Raw genomic sequence first — 18575 nt, 5'->3', positions numbered from 1 at the left:
CACGAGCGCCGCCGCCGCCGCCACCCCCCGAGGCCCGGCGGGGACTACGACTCCCGGCGGCCCCCGCGCGCCGCCCGGCCGGGCCGCGCGCTCCCAGCAGCCCCCGCGCTGCAGTGGTGAGGGTGGCCCGGGCAAGGTGACCGCGGTGGGTGCCTGTGCTGGGGGGGGGCGTTGATTAACGGCTAAATAACGGCCAATTAACGGCTAGTTGCCGCGCTCATTACCCCGTGTACGCGCTAAATGTCCTGTTTGCGTGTCTGTGTCAGCGGCGGGTGTAGGTAACTGCGCGTTTTCCCTCGCTTTCAGCCCGACCGGCAGCGCCGCCATGGTCCTGCGCCAGCTGCTGCGCGTCCCGGCCCTGCTGCGCGCCGCCGTCGCGGTGCAGCTGCGGAGGAACGTGGGGCTCTCGGCCGTGGCCTTCAACAGGGCGAAGGAGCTCGACCCGGTGCAGAAGATGTTCCTGGACAAGATCCGGGAGTACAACACCAAGAGCAAGTGAGCGTGTGGGGGGCTGAAGGCAGGGGGCAAAAGTGGGGGAAAAAGGTGATTTTAGCAAATTACGGCATGCGTTAACGTTGTAGTTGGGCCCTGTGCATTGCAGGTGTGCTCCTCTGCCAGCAGGCAAAGCCTTGGTAGGTGCTGAGATCACCGGGGAGCAGACTGAGTTCATTCAAAAGGCATCCGCTTTAATTCACACTCAAGGTTTGCCTCCCTCTGGTAGTGGAATCAGGATACCTCAAGCTGGGAGGGATCCACGAGAATCAGCCAGCCCGACTCCAGCTGTGCTGCTCCCCTCTCACCTACTCCTACCTCTTGCACACTTCCTTATGCAACCAACCACTGATTAACAGGCCTTTGATGGCATGAAAGACTATGATAGGCATGATGCAGGGAAACTGCGAAGAGCAGTCTCTTGTTGAGTTTCTCTTTAAACAACCTATGAGACCCCGCATAAATCTGGATAAAAGCATTTCACATAATGTACTTAGCTTTAAAATTGGAAGGTTGGCATGATGATTTGTTTTCTTTGTAGAATATAACACTTCGGTGCAGTTCTTGCCGGCAGACTTTTTTGGTACAGAATGACAGCTTCAGCAGGATGTATTCCCTGGTTTAAAGCTAGGTTTAGAGCAAGGGTTTGAGTTTAGCTTTTACATTTTGAAAGAACACCTGAAACCACTGACCTATGTATCAGAACTGTGTATGTACAAATGTATTCTGATACTTGGTGATATTATTTCTCTGGTGGTGGTATATCCTGCTATAAGAATACATTTGGAAGGTGGTGCTGACAGTGTTGAAAATAGAAGATTCAAGTCCTTTCCTATAGTTCAGGAGAAAGTTGTCGTATTAGTACACTGACCATATTGAAACAGGTTTTTGGCTTGCTCACAAAAAGAAATTGAGTGTGTTTAACTCTGCTCTGAGACTGTTCCAAACGACAATTCTTGCTTTCCTGCAACACTTACTGATATTGTCATGAGTGAGAGAAGGCTTGCAGTTGGAAAGCTAACAGGAAATGTACGCTTCTTTCTCACCCTTAAAAAAACAACTGATGTCTTACTTCTTAGGGCGTTACGGCACTCAATATTTTTTTGCATACTGTGGAGCATGAGTAATCTGTAGAGTTACTATTTCAACTACTTTATATGTGTATCCCAAGAAATTCTTCTCTGAATCTGTATGAATTCATGGTGCCCTGTCTCTTGTTCTTTTTGCTTGTTTAATATTCAAATAATGTTCTTTTTGCAAAACTGAAGTTAAGCTTTACTAAGATCACAATTCAGAAATAGTAGAGGTACAAATCACAATTTTGTCAAGAAGTCACACCTGGAACAAGTGAAATGCCAGAGCCCTGCAAGTCTGGATATTCATTGTAGTTTTGTGTCTCAAAAGACTGCCTCTGTAGCTTGGATTTTCACTAATAGTAGCAAAAAGCCTGTACTTTACCAAGAGAAAGTTCTTTATCTGTAAGATAGGTAGGCCCTAAGGTGTGTCATATCTCGATTTTTGGAAATGCTTTAAATTATTTGCTTTAGTTGATTGTCAAAGTGGTAATTCGTAAATCACCATGAAAATGTAGAACTTCCACATAAAATTTCAGAACTGAACTGCTAATCAGAACTTCTCATTCTTTTTTTTAGGCAAGCTGGAGGGCCTGTTGATGTAGGCCCTGAGTTCCAGAAAGACATGAATGAATCACTTGCTAGACTTCAGAGGATGTATGGTGAGGGAGATCTAACCAAGTTCCCAGAATTTAAATTTGAAGGTGAGTTAATAATCTTACTGAACTTCTGATTGCAAGTAAAGTAACGCTCGCTAACTGGTCTTCACATAGTTAATTCCCTTTTAATTTTTATCTGGACCATTAATCGCACATAAGATACCCTCAGTGAATATCCTTATTTTTCCAGTTAGGATGTGAACTTACACTGATGCTTGACCAGACTTGCAGGCAGAGTGAGCTATCTTAATTACCTTTCACAGGCCCTAAAGAAGTAGCCCCAGATGGCCTGTTGCTGGCACCCGTATTTCTCCCCAAAGAGTTCAGCAGAGTAATTTGAAAACCAGTCTGTATCATCCAAACTGTTGTTCATAAACTTTGTAACCTTAGGATGTAAGGGCAAACATTTTATTTTATTGTTACTATTTTTTAATGACAGACTCTTTGTTGTTCCTCTTACTTTAAGAACACCTCAAAATCTCCATTGCTCTCAAGCAGCCTTACGTACAGTCAGGTTGGGAAGGGGGATAAGACATCTTTCATGTAAGCAGCCGGCAGCTAGGATTCCCCAATATTTTTTGAGGGGCAGCGCGTTGGGTTTACATGGCAAGGTTTTGGTAGCAGGGGGCTGCTGGGGTGGCCTCTGTGAGAGGAGACCAGGGGCTGTCCCCACATCAGGCACAGCAGGTTGCAGCAGGCTTACAGCAGGGCAAGGCTCAGCTCATCAGTGGCACTGGAGGCACCTCTGTGGTTTAAGGAAGGGTTAAAAAAAAAAAAAGCTGCACAGCAGCTGTGAAAGGAGTGAGGAAAATATGTGAGATAAAAAAAATTCCTGCAGACACCAAGGTCAGTGAAGGAGGGGGATGCAGGCAAGTCAGAAACAAAGGAGTGAAGTTGAGACTGGAAGACAGTGGGTCTGTAGGAAAGGTGTTTTCAGTTTTTTATTACTCACTGTCCTGCTCCATTAATCTTGCACAAGTTGAGTCTGTTTTGCATATGAGGGCAACTGATAAACAATCTTCTTTTGATTTTGAGTTCACTTACCTATGAACTTTTTCATCTTATTTTCTCCTCCCTGTTAAGGAGGAAGAGAGTGAGCAGCTTGGGGGGCACCTGGCAGCCAGCCATGGCTAGCCCACCACAGTCAGCGACCTGTAATTCTGATCAGACTAACCAGAAATTGTGGTTTAGACCAGGAACTCACCTTTTTATTTTTTTTTTTTTTTGGTGGTATTTCAGTTGGATTGAGGAAGAATTTGGTGTCAAACTCTTACTGGTGCAAATAAAACAGAGCATCTGTCAAGTAGGATCTATGGTGTTTCTTTTTTTTTCTGTTCCCAGTTTTAGGGATGTGGTTTATTTATATTCAGCTTTATTTCTATGTAATATATGAAACAATACATATGAAAGTTCAGGATTTTTTTTTCTTTTGTAATGAAACAATTTGTGTGGCAGTAGGGACAAATCAAATACATGAGGGGGACGCCATGTTACCCATTCCTTTATCACTGTTCTCTGTCCTTTCATCTAGGTTCAAGGAGTTCTCAAGACTGGCTAGGTTATTTCTTGCTTTAGCGAAGATTCCTATAAACTGAGCCTCACCTTTCAGACTCCTTGTAGCAAAGAGAAGAGGCATTAATAGCCTCTATGTCAAAACCCTTAGCTCTTTGAGTTTGTACTTTTGGCATCAAGAATTTGTTCCTCCTGGTTTCTGTATAATGTGGAAGTTACCTTTTTCTGAGTGTTGACTTTGTGCACTCCGTTCACTTAATTCTCTATGAGACGAGAACCAAGAGGACAGAAGAGCTTGGTTGCTACCTCTTGTATCAGAGCAATGTTGGAAGTAGTGGAGTCAGGTTGTCCCGTAACATTCTGGTTGATTTCTTCAGTTCCCCGTCTGCCTTTTTCCCCCGCCTCATGTGTTGCTAAAAGGTGTTGCAGTAGAGTGTTACGAGGGGGCATGTCTGTCTTAAACCACACTATACGCAGCTGTGAGGTGGTAAGCCCTGCTTCTAGTGTAGTTTTTGTTCTTTTGTGCTGGTGGTTTAACAGCTGACGGGCAGCTAAGTAAGTACCACAACACTCTGCTCTAACTTCCCTCTTCTTAGGACAGGCGAGAAAGAAAGCCTGTGGGTTGAGATGAGGACAGGGAGATCCCTCTCCAAGCAAGTGGAGGTGTAGACTGCAATGCATAGGAGCTTGTCTTGGCCTGCCAGCTGAAAGTTTAGTTTTCTTTGAATAGCAGATGGATGGTGGTATTTTAGGCTGCAATAAAAAGAAATTAACATGGCTTTTCTCTTTATTTGCCCTTCTTCTTTCTCCTTCAGAGCCCAACTTTGAGGAGACTCCGAAGTGATCTCTGCAGGTGGTACTCCAGACAGCAGTCTGCATCCAAGGAGTTGCTGAACATGGCATCAGTTGTAATTTAATAAATGTGATGTTTAAGTTTGATTTCAGAAGTGTGAAGTTCTTATGTGCATAGGAATCTGGTTAGCTTTGATTATCAACTCCTACAGTTATTGAGGCAGTAAGTAGCATTTCTTACTGCTAAACTCCTTTGGCAAATAATGGTTTAGTGCTCAGAAGATTATAATACCAATGGTGATGTACCTGAATAAACTATTTTTTTCTCTTGAGTTTGTGATATGTCAAGCTTCTGCAAGGAAAAAAAAAAAAAACGAGAGGACCCTAAGTCGGTAGCAAAGTCCAAGGGAGGTGAAGTACCTGCACAGCCAAAAGGATAGGTGCTCATTTTACACTGCATCAATGAATGCAAGTGAGGAAGGGTTACCCTTATACAGGGGACTGAAACCTGTAAATGAGGTGGTGTAAAGGCGGTGGTGGTATTTAAACTTCAGTAACTAGACTACTGACACAAGTGTTTCAGGTTCTGAAGAACTATTTATTTGTAACACTTCAATAATTAGGGTCCAGATACTACAGCTTTAGTTGTACTGGTATGATTCTTCTCATAATGCAAGTTACATATGCAGTCCACAGAAAGAGATGCTTCCTTGAAGAGATGCTGTAGGCATTTTATGTTCGACAATAAAATGATGTTTGGGCCTCAATTACAAAGCAGCTTTGGTCTCCCAGGCTAGTGAGTTAAAGTTTGAGCAACTACTTCTAGATGGCTCTGGCAAACCTGGTACGTTGTCAAAGTACGTGTAAGAACAGAATCAGAAGTGGGGGACAGTTCAAGCCCTTGACAATCTGGAGATTTGAGTAGTAGAAGCACTGGTAACAAGGTCATCTGTCAAAGTTGTTTGGATAGACTACTCCAAGCGTGAATCCTTTATTGCTGCATGTGTACATCAACAAAGTGAGAAGTCATCACACAAATTGACTTGTATATTCAACTTAGCTATATCTTTAACTTAAACGGTCTGTTTTTGTTTGTTTTTATTTTTTATTAAAAAAAACAATTAGGTTGACTAGATCTAAACAGTAGTAATTCCTACTTTCTGTATGTAGTACATGGAAGCAATATTTACAGAGCAGAGGTCAAAAATCCCTTTGATATTTTTGTATAACAAGTAGTCATTTGATGTCCCTCACAGAGGCTGAAATCTTCTAGATAACAAAGGACTTGGTATGCTTGAAATCCTAAATGAAGGAAAGTCATACGTAAGTAACAGTTCAAGTATTTTAATCATATTAACATTTAATGTGCATTTCAGAAGAAACTCAGGCATGCAGGCTGAAAAGAAGCACACCTGAAATGCTGTCAGTTACTAGTATATGATCTTTCTATAAAGGAAAGTCTACAAAATGTAGTTACACAGAACAGAAATAATACCCTATTAAAAGGTGAAAGTATCATGCATCATTCTTCAGCGTGCTCTGTTTTGATTAAAGGATTGGGGTAGATTTCAGAGACCTTTTAAGCCTACTAGTGTAGCCTTAAACTACAGATAATGAAATTTTCTAGTTGGAGCTCCATTCTTTTTGCACCAGTTTGGAAAGCTGGAGCAATGTATATGCAATTAAATCCTTTGAGATCTGTCACTAAGGAAACAGGAAAAAAAAGAAAAAAAAAAATACACTTCTAGCTTCCATATTTAATCAAGCCTTTTTAACCCACATTAATCTTAAGAGGAACTAAGGCCCAAATTTCTGTCACTGCTGCCTTGGTGCTTGTTTGACTTGCAGTTTCTTTGGTTGACTGATATGCACAAGCACATCAAAGTGGAACTCTTCCTCACAACAAATGGCATGGTTAATGGACAATATCTATTTTTACTCCCCTTTCCCCAGGTGTTAGTGGCATGTAAGGTTCTGGGTGCATGCAAAAACATCACAGATCTAAGGAATTTTGATGGAACCTGAAAATGTAAACACACTACCAAATGCAAAATACTTGCCTTTTCACTCATAGCTTGAGAGTTGGACTTCTTTCTGTTAATAGAACAGGAAAGGAAATTAGATTAAACAGTGACTTTTTTGGTGTTTGTTTTAGCTCTTTGACAACTTTATATATGAATGCATTTGTCCTGTTTTCCAGTAGTGTTTATTTTTCTTCTCTTAGGAAAATAAAGTTACAAAATCTGTAACAAATCCACTAAACGCTTTTAGACAGCTGTCATTATCTCATGAACCACTGGCAAATTACCTTCTCCCTAGGCTGACCCTTCAAGGCTTCCAGTTATGCTTCGTCTAATTCATGACCACTATAAACATCACAGTATTTTAAAATAGTATTTTTCCTTACTATATTGCTATAACCTGCCATTACCTGAAACTAGTAAGATAAACTTTAAAATCAATAAATAAAAAATGTGGAGGCCATCCAACCTCCAAGAAAACATGATTTTAGTCTCATGTGGGAGCACTAAAATAGATTGAGGAATTCTGACCTGCTAATAAGAATTACCTAGTGGCAATTCAAGTGCATTAAATAAATCCGTATCAAAGGAGTAGACCTTACAATGTCTATTCCAGTCATATTTTTACAAAACAACTCCTGAAGTAATCTGTAGTTATGGATATGGTTCAGTTTGGCCCTGAGCACCTTTTATGAGGTTTAGATGAGAAAAAAAAAATATGCCTCTAGCTGAGTTAGGGGTGTACACCATAACTACAAAAAAGACTTGTCTCTGCACATTTATCACAGTAATAATAATTGATTTTCTGACCAGCTCATTGGTTCTAATGAGGAAACTAGTTGGCGTGCCAGATCAGGTTTATTTCAGTGTTCAGAAAAGCCACTGTATGAGAATCAGAACAGAAAGACCTTAAGCATCACAGTTACTAAGTCACCAGAAATGTAAATGAAATTTATGGTGATTTGCATATGATTTGTATAAAACATTAAGATACTTACTGGGAAGAACTTTCCTCTGCAGGAGGGGAAAAAAAAAGAAAAATTAGCACAACAGTAGTTTCCTTAAACTTGTGTGAAATATTAACTCATAGTTTCAGTTACTAAATGAAATTTCTCATTTTGATGTACTGAGTTTGAACAGAAAAAGATTAGGTTGCTTTCAAAGGTAGACGTTTTAAGTGAGCGTGGATTCTAACATCAGCTCTGTTACCCTGTTACTTTCAGGCAGTGGCCTTTCTCACTGACATTTGGGGTCCCTTTTTGCTGTGCTGAACTCTACAGGCACTAACACAAATGCTATGGAGAGGTTGCTTGATGTCAGGCTTTTGCTAGTAATCCTCAAAAGCAAGTTGTCTCCATGTGCACTTTCACCATGAACCAGAAGAGGGAGCCCGTAAATTACTTCATCAGAGCTCGAAAAACTGCTTTTGAAGTAAGCTTGTACAGCTTGTTTTCATGGTGTCTTTCTTTTCCATGCCCTCTTGAAACTAGAGCAAAAAGGCTCTGGAAAACAGGGTTCTGCTCGTTGCTTTTCCTAGATTGCTGTCTGGTGGCCTTATGCAACTGTACAAACATCTTCATTCTTAGTGTATCTTTTATGGTAGAAGTAGGCAGAATAAAACTGCACAGTAAAGTTGCTGTTGTGCTAAATAGCACTTTAGCTTAGGACCACAGAGCTACAGTCTTCACGAAAAGGAGGACATGTAGAATGACAGCCCTATTTTTTTGAAACAAAGGAGGAGTGATTTTACTGTACTTACTTGTAAAATAACCCTTTTTTTGGGCATAAAATACTCCAAGGCCACATAATGCCATTACCAGTGCCACGAATACTACAGCAGCGATGATGCCACTTACATTAAGGTCATCTGTAATTATAAAACAGAAATCCAATGCTGTAAGTTTTCAAAAGTCTTTTTTTTTCTTCTTCCCTAATTACTGCAGGTTCCTTTTGTATTTATGGGTGTACTTCGGCCCAAGGTTTATAAATTAGTTACCAACATGCAGATGTGGATAAACTGTCTAAAAGCATTGCTGTATCACAGCCACAGTAAGAGGAGTGCTTCATACACTTCAAATCCTTACTCTGACACAGAAGTAAGAGAAGAGTAACAGAGGTCAAGGGATACAAATTTCTTGTTATATCTACCAACAGTAAGTATTCAAATCATATTTCTCAGAGACTTCAAGATATTTTCCCTTAGTCTATTTAAACAAGTGTTTTCGTACACAGTTTGCCTAAAATAACTGAAACAGCTGGTGTTGCGTCAGTCTTGAAGAACTCTTCAGGTGAATTATTTAAAATTTAATGTTTTTTAAAATTATTTTTAAACAGCGAGGTTTTTAAATTAAACACACTGAAGGAAAAAAATATTATCACATATATTTAAAGTTAAATTTTACACTGGGCTACTCAAAAGTGCAGCCGTTTCTATTTTGAAGATGACAGCCTATGCCAATTTCCCAATATAATCCCTAAATGCTTCAGGCAATCATCCATTTTAGCAAAAACAAACAAACAAAAACAAACAAACAAACAAATTAAAAACAATAAAAACAAACAAACAAACAAACAAAAACCCAAGCAGAATCATTTTAATTGTTTGTTGTTATTCGATCTGTTTTTGTTATATGACGAATTACTTATATGGATCCTGACTTTAAGCATACATTAATACATAGTTGGAAATTTTTCCACCAAACTTATCAATTGTGCACTGGCTAACAGCAATTCAGGACTTGGGTGAGTATTTCCACAGCAGAGGAATTCTGTCTTGGTAGCTTGTAGAATACTTTCTTATAATCAACCACAAAAGTTTAAGAAAGCACCAGACAACTTCTTTATGGAGTACTAACAGGAAATAGTAGAGTTTCTGCGCGGTATTTGTTAGGACCTTTTAGAAACTTTAAACATCTTTTTTTTTTTTCATAGCGAATTTGTAAGAGCTAATTTTATATTTTGCAAAAGCATTCACACATTTTGGATTATTATAGATTCTGGCCTTCCAAACTTTGCTAAATAACTGTATTAGTTAACCAATACTACAATTCACCTACACTGTGCAAGTAGAAAAGAAACAGGCAGCAGGACTGTTTTTTTTAAGTCAGTGTACATTCCATGTTCCTCTGGCAGGTATAAATGAGCTTTTTTTCAGCTAAAGCTCTGATCCCTTACACGACAATCTCATGTAAATGCATCTCAAAAGGGAGGCTATTCATTTAAAACAAACAAACACCATGTAACAACAAAAGCCCTACAAAACACACACAAAACAAAACATCCCAAAAACAAACCAACAAAAAGACACTGAGTGGACTGGTACATTATGCTGTACAACATCCACAAAACCATTCTGAATTGTTAAGGACCTCATGTGAATACTGCTGCTCCGTGACATTCAGTGTTTCACTACCTTAATGCTGCATACTGCAATAATTTTAAAGTACTCAACTAGGTGCTTTTTTTTTTTTTTTTTTTAATGAAATTCAGTGAGACATGTTTGTGCTGCTAAAAAAGAATGCTTTGGGTAGCTACCGTAACTATGTATAAGGTGCTCTAATGTATGAATATTATTCCTCCCCTAAAATGCCATTATCAAACAGTAGTCTGTAATTCAGTCTGGCCTTAGCTTCTCAGCTGCATCATGCAATGAAATCATTCCAATTGCAAGACTGCTTTCTGCCCCTCTTTGCTCTGACACATACCGACTTGCATTCGCCTCACTGAGCATTTCTGAGGTAATCCAATCCCATTGGAGGCTTCGCAGAAATACTCTCCAGTGTCATTCTTTGTAACGGTGTTAAATAGCTGTTAAGACAGAGTCCAAAACCATTATGAGAATGTGGAAAAACACACAAAAAAATGGATTTCCTACAGCATAAAAAATTTGACATATCAACAGTTAATATTTTTTTCAAAAAATATGAAAGAAAGAGAGAATTTCAGTTTCATGTCCATTTTGATCCTGCTCTCTAGACACATTCCCTAATACTTAACTTCAGTTACTGGTCCAAGTGGGTATTTTAAATGGATATTTTAACTAGATAGAGAATATGTAAAAGGAGATTCTTTTTCAGTGATCAGCACTTTCCAGTAATGTGTATTTTCTTAGACATGCTCCCATTTCAGAATCCCTGAAATCAAAACATTGTGTTCATTCTACAAAATAAATAAATACCTAATAAATACTTAACATGGTAAGTATTAATAAATATTAATAAATACTTAACATAGTACAAAATATATTTTCCAAGCTTTTTTTCCCTAGAAATGCCACTTTCTCTGTGATTCCAATGGAGAAATGCTGAACTGCTTTACTTATGAAATACTGTTGATGTAAAAACTCAAGTGAGAAAGCAAATAATGGATGCTGACCTCATGTCAGTTCCTGTGCTTCTCTGTATTTATTTTCATAATTAGCCCTGTTACATCTTCTCCCTTTAATATATTCCATACATTAAAACTAAGATTTTTCAGAAGCGATTAGTAATTTTGAGTAGCCCACTGAATTTCCACAGTGTACTGAAAGATCCACAGCACCTCGGAATGATTAGTTACACTGCAGTTTCTGAACTTGATCATGCACAAGAGCAGGATGTCCACAGAATGACCCTTCCAAAGAAAAATATCAGCTTACATTGCACGGTAAGTGGTATATAATTTTTATTTTTAGAAGGATCAGCTATAATGCAGCGCAGGGGTAGAATGGAATGAGAAAAAGATGGCTAGTTCTCAGAGGGAACATAACAGAAAACACAGTAAGCTTACTTAAAGCCACTACTCATTCCCCTTGACAACACAAGTACAAGACTGGAACCTTTAAATGCCACTGGATTGCTGAGACTCCGGACTGCCCTTGGTGCTTCTGCACTTCCCACTGAAGTGCATGAAGTTGCTATTTTAGATTTTAAGGTGCTATCAAATATAACTCTGTTGACATACTAAGAGATCATTCTCACCTCACACTGACTAACTGACAAGGTGAAATTTGTCATTTATTTGCTAGATTCTGCTCATTTATCACTACTACAACCTTATAATTCACCCAGCTTGCCTATTACACTCAATCTCTCTGTCTTGTCATTGGTCTGAGGCAGAAACTATACCTTGTACACGTTAGCACATTTCAGCGTGACATTGATCCCTGACAGAGACCTTGTGCCTTGGATTAAGCCAAGGAGCATCACTGTACAACACTGTACATTTGGTCTTCATAGATGGTTATTACAGAGCTGTTGCGACACTTACCAGAGTGCCGGACTTTTTATTCATGGTGTAAGTTACGTTTGCTGCTCTTGCACTGCCTGTTCCTGTCTTTTGCAGCAAGGGAACCCCGTTCTTGTACCACTGGTACTCAGATGGAGGGGACCCCTCAGTCTCCTTACAGCTCAGTTCCACCACTGTTCCCGTCATTGCGGAGCTGGGTACCTCACATACCGGAGTAGTTGGAGGAACTGGAAAATGAAATTGCACTCGTTACACAGTCTTACCAGTACTGCCTATCTCACAACAGTTTGAGAGTCGCAGAGGAGGTGACCACTTGTGCACATGCTTAACAACTACCACCGCAATGAACAGAGGCTCTGGCGACAGGGTGGAAGGCAGAGTCCTGCTGCTGAAGAGCACTGTAAAATTCCTGAGTTGCTAAAAGCAGTGGAAGGCAGAGGTTTGCTCTCAGCCTCCCCCACCACATGCTGTGTCATCCTGTCTCCAATCTATACATATTCATCCAAACCCTCGGTAGCTTGCTCCACTCCTCTGCAGAGGCCTCTGTGGGACCTCTTGCTTCCAGACAGAGAAGGGATGTCTCAGTGAATCTGGAGTCCAGCAATTATTTTTTTCCCCCTCATTAATATTTAAAAACAGAAGTGGAGAAGAGTAAAAAGATTTCTGTATTAAAAAAAAAGTCTACTGTGTTTTGAAAAGCACTTGTCAGGAAGAATTAACAAGACTGGTCATCATCACAGCCATGGTGTGAATCTCAAATAGAAGATGAAAAACAAACAAACAAACAAACAAAAAAACTAGTATTATGCCCACGCCTCCCTGGAAAAGTACTTGTTTAGCATTTTCTTCCATAATTCTCTGAGCAGTGAACATCAGTGTGGAAAGAGTTCAAATACTTTCCTTAGGTTTTGCTGGAGTATTCAGAGAGATTTCTGTCAGGTTCTGCATCGCAGATGCAGGACAACTCAGCTCTGTCATTAATATGAAGGTCTTTCATAGCTGCACCGATGGGCTGAGGCCAACTGCATGAAGTTCAACAAGGCCAAGTGCCAGGTCCTGCACCTGGGGCGCAATAACCCCAAGCAGAGCTACAGGCTGGGAGAGGAATGGTTGGAGAGCTGCCAGGAAGAGAAGGACCTGGGAGTGATGGTGGATAGTCGGCTGAATATGAGCCAGCAGTGTGCTCAGGTGGCCAAGAAGGCCAACGGCATCCTGGCTTGTATCAGGAACAGTGTGACCAGCAGGGCTAGGGAGGTGATCGTCCCCCTGTACTCAGCTCTGGTGAGGCCGCACCTCGAGTACTGTGTTCAGGTTTGGGCCCCTCGCTACAAGAAGGACATCGAGGTGCTTGAGCGGGTGCAGAGAAGGGCGACGAAGCTGGTGAGGGGCCTGGAGAACAAGTCCTACGAGGAGCGGCTGAGGGAGCTGGGCTTGTTCAGCCTGGAGAAGAGGAGGCTCAGGGGTGACCTTATCGCTCTCTATGGGTACCTCAAGGGAGGCTGTAGCGAGGTGGGGGTTGGCCTGTTCTCCCACGTGCCTGGTGACGGGACAAGGGGGAATGGGCTTAAGTTGAGCCAGGGGAGTTTTAGGTTAGATGTTAGGAAGAACTTCTTCACTGAAAGGGTTGTGAGGCACTGGAACAGGCTGCCCAGGGAAGTGGTGGAGTCACCAGCCCTGGAAGTCTTCAAAAGACGTTTAGATGTAGAGCTTAGGGATATGGTTTAGTGGGGACTGGTAGCGTTAGGTTAGAGGTTGGACTCGATGATCTTGAGGTCTCTTCCAACCTAGAAATTCTGTGATTCTGTGATTCTGTCTTTTTTCCAATTTTTATTATGTCAACAGAAAAGGAACTTGATTTTCTTTTGGTACCTTGAAACTATCCAGAAGAAAACTAATGGTGACGAGGAATGAATGTTACATTAAAAGCACTTTAACAAGTATTCACAATTTCTTGGTTGACTTTAAAATAGAAAGCAAAAACTCTGAAATCAAAACAAGACACACCAAACACCCATAAACTTTCAAAAAGGTTTGTGCACAAGACACACAGAAACCCACCACTCTCTTCAGGCTCCAAGATCTCAACTTTAAATTAAGAAGCTACATTTAAAAAAGGAAATCTGTTGGGAGAGTGGAAGAAGGGAGGAAAAAGTGTGGTTACCTCATTATTGGAGTTAAGCAAAAGCTCATGAACTTATATTTTATGAAGAAATTTGAGAGTATTTTTAAATATCAATTATTTTTCTAATAAAAAATACAGAAACCTCAAAAACAAATACTTTCCCTCCTCCTACAAGGAAAAAAAAAAAAAAAAGAAAACTACCCACCAAGCATTAATTAACTGGGAAAAAATAGGAGGGACGATGTAAGAAGGATGTGCTCGGTATTCAGTTTTCCCTCCTTTTCTCAAAGGGGGAAAAAACAAGCAAGAAAAAAAAACACACAAATAATAATAATAATAATAAAATAGTAACTTCTGTCCTGTAAATGAAGTCCACAGACTGTTAGCTGGCATAACGCAGACACTGCAGTAGTTTCTCCTTCCAAAAACAGGAGTAGACTGGAGCATTGGAACGAACTGCTGCTTTGGAATATTTGATAAGTGTTGACAGATGCTGACTTTCCAGTGCCAAACATCATGATCAGCTTATCTAGATTCTCAGCCACTGAGTGACTTCAGTTTTTGTAGAAACAGACATTTCACCATCACATAAATCAGCATACTTGCTAACTTCTGACAACAAAAATACACATTTATATCAATAAAGAAACTAATTATGTCCTTTGAACTACGTTACAGAATATGAACCCATGCATGAACATATGTTTATAACCCAACACAACGAAGACCAAAAAATCTAACAGGCACACACTATATGGACAACCCTGCACACAACACCTCTTGCCATCATTCAATTTCTTTACAGAAGCCCAAGTAGAAAAAGTTTCTTTCTACCCAATACTGTGAGAGTAATGGTAGCCTCTCCCAGGCGTTGCCCCTCTTCACTCTTTGCGCTGATTTCACAGCGGTAGGTCCCAGAATCCTTTCTAGTCACATTCCTAATACGGATTCCTGTATTCAGCATCTCTGCTCGGTCTTTAAGGTCACCTTTAAAAGAGAACAAACAGTGGCTTCTGATCATCGCTTATAGAAAACATCTGTCTCACTGGCTTGCTCTGAAATCACATACAGTTTGTGCACTATTGCTCATTTATTCAGTGTTAGTTATCTATCACCATGGAGCAGCACGTAATCCCCCTCCCATGACATTAAGAACCTTCCATAAACTTGTCCACTTAGTCCAAAAAAAAGAAACTCAGTTCAAAAACCTATATGACATTTTTTAGTTGGAAGATGAAATGCGCTTTGTTTGTTTGTTTTTGGTAATCTGTGGAGATTTCAAGAAAGCATGTATAGATTTAGTCATGTGACAAAAAAAATAATAATTTTCCACTTGGAGGGATGGCAATCACTTATTTCTCTTACAGAAATGATTCTGACCACAGCAAAGTATTTGACATTTTAACCTGGCAAGAAAAAAACTGAAGGAATTAGCAAAGGATATTGCCATCGGACTTCCTACAATGAGATTTTATTCGTTTTACATCTTGTTATGAAATTAAACTTACTTTTAAAATGAAATATATGCAGAAAAAAACAAGTTCATCAACAAGATCTACACATCTTGCAAGCTCTACAAACCAAGAACATTGCTGTGAGAGTTTTATTGCTTTAATTGCTTTATTTTACTTCTCAAGTAATATAAACATCTCTTTATTTACTTCTCTTTATTTGTCGTGTATCAGGGACCCGTATTTTCTTCAATACATAAAGCTGTGTTGTCTTTTAAAGAACATGTAAGCAGAAATTCTACTTCCAAAAAGTAGATACGAATAATTTAAAATGTACTGCTGAATTTATTTTTGAATGTATATATAAAATGTTGCATTATTCATATCTAAGCCCCCTGATCTACAGGAGGTTTCAGAAACCTCTTTGTAAGATAGGAGTGCAGAGCTTTCAACAGTTTTAAAGGAGTTTATGAATGAATGTAATTTCATTTAAAAAAATCAATAAAATGCAGGATCATTTTTCTTGTCTCCAGTTTTATTTTATTTAACTTCATTCAAAACGTGGCTAACCACTGAAGATTTTATTAAGAAAAGCTTTGTTTTCCCCTGAGGAAATATTCTTTTCCTCAGAAGGACTGATGTTCAGTTCAGCACAAGAGTCACGAGCATCCTCTTTCAGTCCTTTTCCTATTATTATTCCCCAAGAAACAGATGATATGTATGCTAGAGAAGGGCATGTTAAATCATCAGTCTGAGCTTGTATTGTCTTACCTGTAAAATCACCGTTGTAGTAGACAAATGAAACTCCTTGAGACTGGATTTTCTTCCATTCTATTCTTAGGCTCATCCCTTTTGAAAATTTGTGCTTGCAACTAAGAATAGCCTCTGAGGAAACAAACGAACGAACAAACAACAAAGGAACAAAAAGCAAAAGAGAAAGTTAGAGCTTTCAGCATTGTATTAGTACACAATCAGGTTCCATAAAATTAACATTCCCCCTTCATGTATCTTGAGCAGTGAGCAAGGCCCAGATCTACTCCTAACAGTGATGTCATCAGACCTTCTCCAGATTTATGCAACTACACAAGGGAAACAGAAACTACTAATTTCCCCATTAATTAGGTGGCCTTTGGATCGAAATTCACGTGTTGGATGAGCAGAGATTCTGTACTACTACCCTCATTTTATGTTTCGATATTTTTGTCAGTGAGCAAACCATTCTTAAAAAAAGGACACTGACCCAGTTATCATCTATATTATGAATTACCATTCTGAGTTCATTATCAGTAGTTTATCTGGTTAAATATGTAACTTAATGCATATGAAAAACACACGAGTAAGATGGTTAAATATTCTATTATTTAGTTACAATTTCACCTTGGTTATTTTGAGGGTACATGGATGGTGAGAGTCTGCTTCATTAAGGTTATCCAGTCAAGGACTTTTCCAATGCAAAATTGATAATAAGGGGGCAGCAACAAACAAAACCAGAGACACAAATATGACAAACAGAGCACCATGACAAAGACCATCAGTCTCCAATTAAACTGATGGGCCTGTGGTGCCAGCGAGTGCAGTCTCTGTGTCAGCAGTAGGAAAACCACAGATCTCAGCAGTGTGTGTTGGCGAGTCCTGAAGCACATGTGCCTGGAGTGCCAGGCTGGAAGGGATGGAGGGGAGGGGACTGACATATCTTGGGGCCAGCAACTGGGGTCACACTGGGGGTGTAGGCACCCCTGAGCCTATGGCACTGGCTGCTGGAAGTGGAAGTGTGTGGTGTATGTGCCGTGTTTGCATCTTGCCCCAAACCTGGTGTGCCTGTGGGCACGTAACTCACTAGCAAACCTCAGGCTGGGTGAACTGGCAAGTAGGAAGCCCATGGTCCAGGCAGGGGTATCAGGGCTATCCATGCCAGGACTCAGGGGATCCAAGAACATGCATGTGCTTCTGCACCCCGAGAGTGTTTGTTGTATGAGCACTCCCACCAATGAACTCCAAGCTCGAAAGTGGAGGAACGATGCTTGGTCTTCTACATTTAATATTTTACATGAGCCCAGGTAGTGTTCCATGTGGGTGCTGCCAAAAGCAGCATTTTGTATGTGGCAGTCTGCACATCCATCTCTGGTATACACACTGAGCCTTGCTGCTGACTGAACCTGCAGAAGGAAATGCAGCAAATTCGTCTGTCAGCTTGGGACAAAGACGCCCAGGACTCCAGGCACGCTGGGCTGGGCTCCAGCAGCCAGGCAGTAAGACACCATTGTACACAGAGGCTGAGATTTCAAGAGTTGCTGATTTTTACTATGGTTGCCATAGCTGGGTAGAAACCAGACCAAACAGGTTAATTGTTCTTTCTCCCTCACAGCAGGGCATAAGCACATGCCATCTCTAACATGGAGTTTGCATCATAGTAACTGTGGCCTATGGTCAGTGCTAGAGTTATGGGGGAACTGAAGAGGGAGAGAAGACGTGAGCTGTATGGGCAAATTATCAGGAACAGCCCAGCATTTCAGTAGTTCCACTGTCAGTGGAACAGCATGCTGGAAAATATATTTTCTTTCCTCCAGCAAATACCTTAAGTCAAAGTATTATTCAGAATTGTCTGGATTCTTTCCTCTAATACTGTTTCCAGCCACACATCTGAATGGCTCTGAATCTATTAATAAAGTGAAATTTAGCATCTCCCAGGAGTTTTTGCAAAAGAAACAAATACAGCATTGATCTCAACTGTTCATCGTCCAATACAGGGCAGAGCATCATGGATCAAAGGCCTTCAAAGTTTTGGCAGTGGCTCTCTAGTTTTCAGGAAGCAAACATCCACTGATCAAACACACAGTCTGTCGGCATTAACTGTCACTCTCCTTTCCAACCTCAGCAAAAAGGGCTGCAGTGTGATTAAGAGGTACCAGCAGATCTACCCCTTCACCCTTTTGTCTCATTTCCCAGGTCTGTTCTGTGGAGAAACAAAATGTTTCAAAGGGGCCGGGCTGGTAGCCTTGAGAATCCCTCATGGGGAAAAACTGTCCAGACTTGAAAGAAGAATTGGGGCAGGAGTGCATTCTTTGCCAGAAACATGTTACACATGCACTGGCTGACTACGAAAAACATGCTGTGCACTCAGGAAGCCTGAGGTTCCTGACTTCAGGTTGCGTGGATGGGTGGAGGCTTCCTGAATCTTAAGATTTGCTAAAGTTTCCTTTCCATTTTGTTTTTGTATCCTTCTAACA

General features: G+C 40.5%; 2 protein-coding genes across 3 annotated transcripts in view; one reads left to right on the top strand and one right to left on the bottom strand.

Annotated features, from left to right (window-relative positions):
* The first annotated feature begins 21 nt into the window (after window positions 1–21).
* On the top strand, window positions 22–4675 carry ATP5PF (ATP synthase peripheral stalk subunit F6). 2 transcript variants are annotated; one of them, XM_084303633.1, is made up of 4 exons: window positions 22–145; window positions 307–495; window positions 2145–2269; window positions 4552–4675. In XM_084303633.1, exons 2-4 carry the CDS (start codon window positions 326–328, stop codon window positions 4578–4580), a joined length of 324 nt encoding a protein of 107 aa, XP_084159759.1. In that variant the 5' UTR covers window positions 22–145; window positions 307–325; the 3' UTR covers window positions 4581–4675. The 2 variants fall into 2 exon arrangements, with proteins under 2 accessions (XP_084159759.1, XP_084159760.1); XM_084303634.1 differs by having other exon boundaries at window positions 75–136.
* A 242-nt stretch (window positions 4676–4917) lies between these two features.
* Window positions 4918–18575, bottom strand: part of JAM2 (junctional adhesion molecule 2) — a 35935-nt gene continuing 22277 nt past the window's right edge. The window contains exons 3-10 of the mRNA XM_084303622.1: window positions 16120–16233; window positions 14732–14884; window positions 11797–12002; window positions 10254–10356; window positions 8309–8416; window positions 7548–7563; window positions 6589–6622; window positions 4918–5830 (exon numbers count right to left, since the gene is read on the bottom strand). Of these exons, the coding sequence (XP_084159748.1) occupies window positions 5798–5830; window positions 6589–6622; window positions 7548–7563; window positions 8309–8416; window positions 10254–10356; window positions 11797–12002; window positions 14732–14884; window positions 16120–16233 (767 nt within the window). The 3' untranslated portion in view covers window positions 4918–5797. The remainder of the gene's footprint in view (window positions 5831–6588; window positions 6623–7547; window positions 7564–8308; window positions 8417–10253; window positions 10357–11796; window positions 12003–14731; window positions 14885–16119; window positions 16234–18575) is intronic.

Source organism: Netta rufina (assembly GCF_964035555.1).
Source record: "Netta rufina genome assembly, chromosome: 1".
Classification (NCBI taxonomy): domain Eukaryota; kingdom Metazoa; phylum Chordata; class Aves; order Anseriformes; family Anatidae; genus Netta; species Netta rufina.
This window is presented reverse-complemented; position numbering and strand designations above follow the sequence as displayed.

Bases quoted from the DNA above. Each gene is read 5' to 3' on its own strand.
- ATP5PF (XM_084303633.1), top strand. From the start codon at position 326: ATGGTCCTGCGCCAGCTGCTGCGCGTCCCGGCCCTGCTGCGCGCCGCC. The intron at 496-2,144 runs GTGAGCGTGTGG...TCTTTTTTTTAG, and splicing joins GAGTACAACACCAAGAGCAA to GCAAGCTGGAGGGCCTGTTG. The intron at 2,270-4,551 runs GTGAGTTAATAA...TTTCTCCTTCAG, and splicing joins CCCAGAATTTAAATTTGAAG to AGCCCAACTTTGAGGAGACT.